This window comes from Macadamia integrifolia, chromosome 3, assembly GCF_013358625.1.
Source record: "Macadamia integrifolia cultivar HAES 741 chromosome 3, SCU_Mint_v3, whole genome shotgun sequence".
NCBI classification, from domain to species: domain Eukaryota; kingdom Viridiplantae; phylum Streptophyta; class Magnoliopsida; order Proteales; family Proteaceae; genus Macadamia; species Macadamia integrifolia.
The window spans coordinates 28565845-28572771 of NC_056559.1; the positions used below are offsets into that span (position 1 = coordinate 28565845).

The 6927-nt window shown below is 38.8% G+C and overlaps 1 protein-coding gene across 1 annotated transcript; it reads right to left on the reverse strand.

Moving 5' to 3' along the window:
* Positions 1 to 502: 502 nt before the first annotated feature.
* On the reverse strand, positions 503 to 6185 carry LOC122072828 (TLD domain-containing protein 2). Its single transcript, XM_042637249.1, has 8 exons — positions 5880 to 6185; positions 4732 to 5246; positions 4543 to 4615; positions 3244 to 3324; positions 3097 to 3160; positions 1531 to 1618; positions 887 to 971; positions 503 to 801 (listed from the first exon to the last, which is right to left on the reverse strand). The coding sequence occupies exons 1-8, from the start codon at positions 5979 to 5981 to the stop codon at positions 706 to 708; spliced, it is 1104 nt and encodes a 367-aa protein (XP_042493183.1). The 5' UTR covers positions 5982 to 6185; the 3' UTR covers positions 503 to 705.
* Positions 6186 to 6927: the final 742 nt, after the last annotated feature.

Sequence of the window (6927 nt, forward strand, 5' to 3'; positions counted from 1 at the left end):
AGGTTACCATCTTCTCTTTGTGAATTGAGAAATCACACTTTCAGAGTGTTACTAAACACCATCCTCCTTATTTTTTTAATATTTTATTCTAACACTAGATACTCTTCGCTTGAGTTAAAACTTGATATATGAGCAGAAAAGACCTTGGCATCCCTCTATAAAATTTCAACCCCATTCGACGTCACTACATTGCAAAAACGTGGGTGCTCGTCCGGAAAACCACCTGGACAAAGAAAGCTAGAAGGCTCAGTAGTCAATACTGAAATGTAAAGTTTCCAAAAAAAAAAAAAAAAAAAAACCTACTGAATAGTCACGTACGCCTAGACACGTCGAGAAGTATAACCAAATTGTAAAAAGATACCCATGTCTTAACTCCACTTACCCATGTGTTTGGATACATGCAACACTATTGGTAGCATTCTTTCTCCAAAAAAAAAAAAACATGATACTGAAATGTGACATACAAGTTCAACCAACCGTTACAATCGATAGGGGCCAAAACTGGGAACTACCGAAAGTTGTATGCAATTAGTACGTAGTTAAGCGTTCAAATATATACAATCGTGAGGCAAATACTCTCTATGTACAACTTTGACATATACACAAGTCCCTCCACATTATGAGTCAGCATCCAGCATTATACAAGCATAGAAGGTACAACAAGCTTGATGTCTATCCTTAAGACGTGATCAACTGGTAAGACGCTCAAGAAAGATTCATTAAGCGGCAGATCCCAGGAGCCTCTGACTGGCACAAAGCAATGGTTTCCTCGTACTTCGATGCATAGGAAAAGCCCCACAGCTGCATGGTATCATAAAAGTTTCATATAAGAATTCACGCGCATTTAATCATCAGTTGGATGGAGTGGAACACAGAACAAACATACCTCAACCTCCTTAACTTCAAAGTCCTCGGACTGCGCCAGACAGGGGTTCCCATAGGTTTCTGAAACTGAACTTGACCCCCTCAAGCTGCAAAAATGGATGGAAGATTGAAGTAAGGTGACAGATATCAATGTTGCCGATCATTAAGGTATTTGATGCACTGACATTATGGCCAACCAAAGGAACTGACCGCGCTTCACCCCCCTCCCCCCCAAAAAAAAAAAGAGAGAGAGAGAGAGAGAGGAGAAAGAACTAAAATTCCCAACATTTCGACCCCTATCCAAAACACCCATTGAACGGTACCTCTATCAGACCTACAAAAGGTCCTCTTCACTGCTCGAATGATTTCAAAATTGTGAAAAAAAGGAAGTCCCATATTATAGATGTATTTTTGTCATTTCACCTAATCCAAAAGTTGGTAAGATAGATCTCCCCATCCCTTTCCCTCAGAAAAAAAAATAAATAAAGCCTCCAACCAAAAGAAAAAGAGGGGTGGTATTTAAATAATATTTTTTTTGCATGAGCGAATAGCTCATTTAGTCAGGGAGGTGTCCTCGCTTTGTTACTGAGGAGCAGTGAGTCTCTCACTTACACAAAATAAAAATAAAAACTAAAAAGGGAAATTTTGATAGGAATAGAGACTCACAGATCATCACCCAAATAGAGTGCAAAGTGACCACCTCCACCCAATGCTAAAAAGTCGAGGGAACAAAGAGTGAAATAATGATTTGCCCCTGCACACTTACAGCAGTCAGAATCCTAATCTCTGCAACTCAATAAGATTTGCATCACATTTGTTCCTAAGCAAAAAATGAACTCATTGTAGATAATTCTCTCTCAGTAGGGTTAAGCACCTTTTAAATTAATGTTTGATAACCTGTACCAAAATATTTCAAAATACACACTACTCTACCATTGTAAGCCATCCTAAGATATATTGTAATAGTATCAAAGATGAGAGATCAGCACATAAGAAAGAAAGGAAAAGAGAAAGAAAAGAAATCGAGAGAAATGGCCTAGCCAAGACCACTCAATATATTAATAGTGACTAAAGCAGTAAGATTACAAGAAAGGACAATAACTAATATAAACAGTACACAACCACCATAAACAAAAATAGAATAACCAGAATACCCTTAAGTGTCTGTAACCACTAAACAATTATTAACAAATTAGCATGTCCAAGTGGGGATTGCAGAGAGAGAAAATCTTGTGTGAGAAAAATCAATAATGGTTTAAACCCAGATAAAGAACCATAAAGGGTTTCCATGTTCTAGGTATGTACATACAGGTGTCACCTACTTCACAATACTTAGCTTGGAGGGTCCTGCCCCATCCTTCAATTAACAAACTCTATTTCAACCAATCTAACTATGAAGCTGAAGGAATTACTTTGGGAACTAAGGCAAACTGATCCCTTGATATGATGGTGGATTGGTGAGAAAAGAGCTATGATGCCCATCTAAGATATGGGAATTTTAAAAGATGCCCTAGGAAAGATATGGTTATAGGAAGCATGAAACAGATGTTTCTGGGTTTCCCCATAAAACCAACTGTAAATTTATGATTTGCATTTGCAGGGCATTATACAAGGACACATACAGGACCCCAGTGACAAAAATCAATTTTATTACCATAAGAGCTCAAGCATAATGTGAGGACGGTAACAAAGTATAAAAGAGAAAGATATCCAGCGGCAACAGCAGTTCAGATAAGACACTGAAGCCACATCCCTTGTGAACCATCTAAAGGTTCATGTAAGCATGCACCAGCAAGTCCATGAAAAGCAGCTCCCTGGAGGGAGCCATATCAGCAGTTGAGCTCACTGCATAGGCTGCAGGGTTTATATGTTAGACTGCTACTGAGAGCTTATTATTTCAACTCGCATAACTATAGAGGGTGTAATTCACCAGAGAAAAACGCCGTCCATATTTAGGGAAGCTTTGAGATGTCATCCCACATCGAGAAAGTAACTTCTCTGAGTCACACCCCCCCTTGTATTAGAATCTAAGTCATGAAAAAAGGCTGAAATTGTCATCACCAGAAGCAATTGGAAGTTTAAGAAAGAAAGTAAGCACATAAGGGACATTAGAACCTGCGTGGTATTTTCCTGTATCTTAAATAATATATCTAAAGTACCTAACTGTATGTTCAGGAAACTGTTAGTATTTGCTACTGAATTAAAAAAGATATATAAGGGAACAAGTAGTACCAGTGGGACGGAATACCACTGGATGCCCAGATATATTTGTGAAAATGAACGTATCCTTAGTCCCCTGTTTGACACACACAACTTTCAGTGAAAAAATGCAGAAGACGAGCTGGTGACTAGTACAACAAGAATGTGTTCTAACAACACCTGATATTTCCTCTTACTGGTTGGTCTCAGTGGTGCCTCGACTAATCCACCAAATACTGCACCTTTCTTGTCCCCGACAACCTGTGATGCATGGGACATAAACAAATGATGAACAAGGAAAATTTTCATCCCAGCATGGCATTCCAAATATCACATACAATCAGAACCCAGTGATGAGAAAAGACATGATGGTTCATGATTTTAATAGAAGACTTGTCATGAACAGATTTGGATTGTGACATAGAATTCCTTTGACTCACCCCAAGCAATTGAATAGCCAGCGAAATACTAAAAGACCTTTTGCATCAGTGAGGACAGAAATGAATTTTATATAGTATAATTTCTCAGCAATAAATTCCCTAACGAGGAAAGCAAGAAAATAATACAAAAAAAAAGTGAATGTATATGCCAGCCAGAGAGAGCTGAGGGATATCAAAATACAAAAATCCAAACACCATTATGTTTGGCAAAGCATAATAATGATAATAAAGCAAGAGGTTTGCAACCCACTAATAATGGTGTGGCCAATGTAGGCGGCCACTGGTCAACCTCCTAGTATATTGTTGCATATGAAGGACAAACCTATCAGACCCTTCATGCCTTCTTTTTCTTGAGAAAAAAGGAGGGACGGGGGAGGGGGGGGTTGAGGGGGAGGAAGAGAGAGTGGGACAGAGAAAGGGAGATAGTCTCACATAAGTAATTGTCTACAAGAAGAAAATGTTATAGCATGCATGTACAAACATGCCCATATGCTGAGAATTTAGCGGAGATATTATAGGTGTCCATGCTCTGATTATGTTGGTCCAGTTTGCAATACTCATCAGTCTTAAGTCTTAAACCTTCATTTGAAGGCCGAAAAAAGGTGACCCAAAAGGAGGGGCGAGTCAATATTCATATTTCATGGTTATTGTATATTGGTCTGAGAACATAAAAGGTGGCTTGGCTACACAAGCTACTCAATGGAATCAATTTCTAATCCAAACACCATGTATCTGCACTGAGAGGTTTTTTTTTTTTTTTTTTTTTTTTTTGGTACAATGATAATTTCCACCTACCCCATAACCTCCTCTCACTAGGCAGGACTCAATCCCAGGTCTTACGACCAGACCAAGGGTGGCACCTCTCTGAACATAACTGAGTTAAATCATAAAAAAATGTTGGATGACAAAGAATATGTATGGTTTACAACAGTGTGAGCACAAGTGAATAACTGTTTTCCAGATCATGTTCGGATATATCATATAAGGTAAAACTGCCTCAAAACTGTTTAATTTTGAATACTGCATTAAGAGGCAATACCAGCAAACTAAGGCCAGGGCAAAGCGAACTTCTCCTGTACAAGGTTGAAAGTGATATTCCATGTCTCCAGGTACTGCATTAAGACAAGAGAGATGTCCAAAAGAATACTGCAATAAGCTAATTAGGCCCTACTGAATAGTATATGCAGAATTGGGTAAATGTAAACATATAAAAGAAGTGTCTCAGAACCTGTAGAGCAGCACCCATTTCCTTCCTTGAACAAGTGATGGAAGTGAAGTATAGAGAGCACTTCGCATTTTCTCAGAAAGAAGTAACGAAGGTTCAGAAATATCTGGGAGACAAAATCTTGACACAGTCTCCTTTGGATTCTGTACAGGGTTCAACTCAAGCCCAATAAAGTTCGAACTGCCCATGTCATCATTTTTCTTTTTCTGATCACCCTTCCGCCCATTAAACTTTGTGGCAAGGTAGATTACTCTTGCAAGTGAATGTTTTCCCCTAGAAAAAAGTGTCTTCCTTGCATTATTTTCCTTCACTGGTAAGTCCTCAGATGCCGACTCACCCATTTCATCATGATAACCATTTTGTTCATCACCATGTGAATGACCCTCAGATTCTGAAGCTGACAATAAAGAGTAGAGGAATGCTGTGAAAGAAGATGTATCAGGGCCATCTACTAGAGGCTCAGAATCCTCCTCTGCTTTTGACTCATCTTCACTTCCTTTGGGATCCATGGTATCCTCCTAAGAAAACAATGGCTATTAACATAAGAAAAAATTCCATATTGAAAGAATGGAAGTTCTCATGTGTCTTGTCAAGCGCTAAGACTTCACTGAAATTGGAGAACTATCATTAATGACAAGAAATGTTCTGTAAAAATAAAATCTAGCCTGATTTCAAAAAACCCAAACAAAAAAGGGCCTCCCAAGGATTAGCTTCTAGTGTCAATCTCGACTCAGTACTCTTTAACATCTAATCGGATTAATAACAGTCAAATTGATAACAATAATTTTGTCTGCCGAAATTTGGCCCTGCCTATAAACCAAGAAATTCGCATTTCACAGTGATCGAATCATAACAAATGGAAAGCTAAAATCAAACCCACCGTAATGACCAAGAATGGAACGGAACCCTTGTCATCATATAAAAGTAAAACCTAGGTTTGACAGTGAGCAAGACCCCTAATCCAAAACATTCAAACCCCAGAAACCAAATGGGGAATCGATGTTAAGCAAAGCCGTATCGTAAACCCACTAAGCACCATAAAACAAGTAGATATAAATTTGCAGGTTCTTACACAAATGATACAATCCCATTTTTCAGAAACAATAGTTCAAAGAGAAATTAAAAAGTTGGTTAAAGAATCAAACACTTACAGGATGCTTTGAGGGTTCATCAGAGATTGGATTGAGAAACACAGTTGTGAGATCAGAGACGAAATGGGCAGCTTTACTACGAAAGGAGTGTTCACGGCCCATCGATTCGGTGGTCGCTAAGAAGAGTAAGAGCCAAGAGATGGAAAAATAGCTGAACTGCTCTGGATTTTAACTTATATTTAAACTCAGAAATGGGCATCAACAAAAGCAGATAAAATCCCAAATCACAAGAGTATTAGAGAAAAAGTGGAAGTCTTTCTGGTTTGTTCTCTTCCCGGTTGGAACTTGAAAGAGTGGAAAAACAGGGTAGCTTGGATAAGGAAGGAAACTTAGTAATGGGCCCCGCATATCTAAGGCCGGTTCAAACTGCCACGTGTCATTTGGAAGGGCTCAAGATTTAAGGCTCAAACTTGGGTGTGAAAATCGTCTCCAACCGCTGAATTGGTACAACGAGAATTGAATAGTTGAATGCCTTTCGGAGCACATGTTCAAATGTTCTTAGTTATCCGAAGCTCACCGTACCTCACCACTTCCTGCGGAGGATGTGGACTCCAAACCTGGACTCAAATCCTCTATGGTGAATAATGAGTGACAGTGAACATCCAACGAGTCATGCCTCCCATCAAAGGATTTTTGTGCCTCATGCTTAGAACTACTCCTATGTCCAACCCTTGTTGAGCACTCAAAGATTTGTTGACCTAGTGGGTCCTCTCATGTATCACCGGCTTCATTTTGAAGGGAATTAAAGTTGATGTGGCCACCTCAATTGTATGTAAGACGAAATCTTTGTATTTGGTCACATGTTAATTTTAGGGCTCCATTGTGACAAATGGTCTTTTTATTTATTTATTTATTCTTTTAATCAAGAGGATTTGGGGAAATGAACGGTCCTGATTGTGTGGCACCTGTACCAATGTGTGGCTAATAAGGGAGTGTATATGTACATCAATAAGGGTTGAGATTTTTCTATTTCATAAGCGTAGATACATCATTTCACCCCCTTTATGTCTAGGTGTAAAGGCCATATGATTAGGGAACTTTTTTTTTT

Excerpts from the sequence above, each read along its gene's own strand:
- LOC122072828 (XM_042637249.1), bottom strand. The coding sequence starts at position 5,981 with ATGGGCCGTGAACACTCCTTTCGTAGTAAAGCTGCCCATTTCGTCTCT. Across the intron at positions 972-1,530 it reads CTCTATTTGGGTGATGATCT|CTTGAGGGGGTCAAGTTCAG; the intron begins GTGAGTCTCTAT and ends CCATTTTTGCAG. Across the intron at positions 802-886 it reads TTGAAGTTAAGGAGGTTGAG|CTGTGGGGCTTTTCCTATGC; the intron begins GTATGTTTGTTC and ends GATACCATGCAG.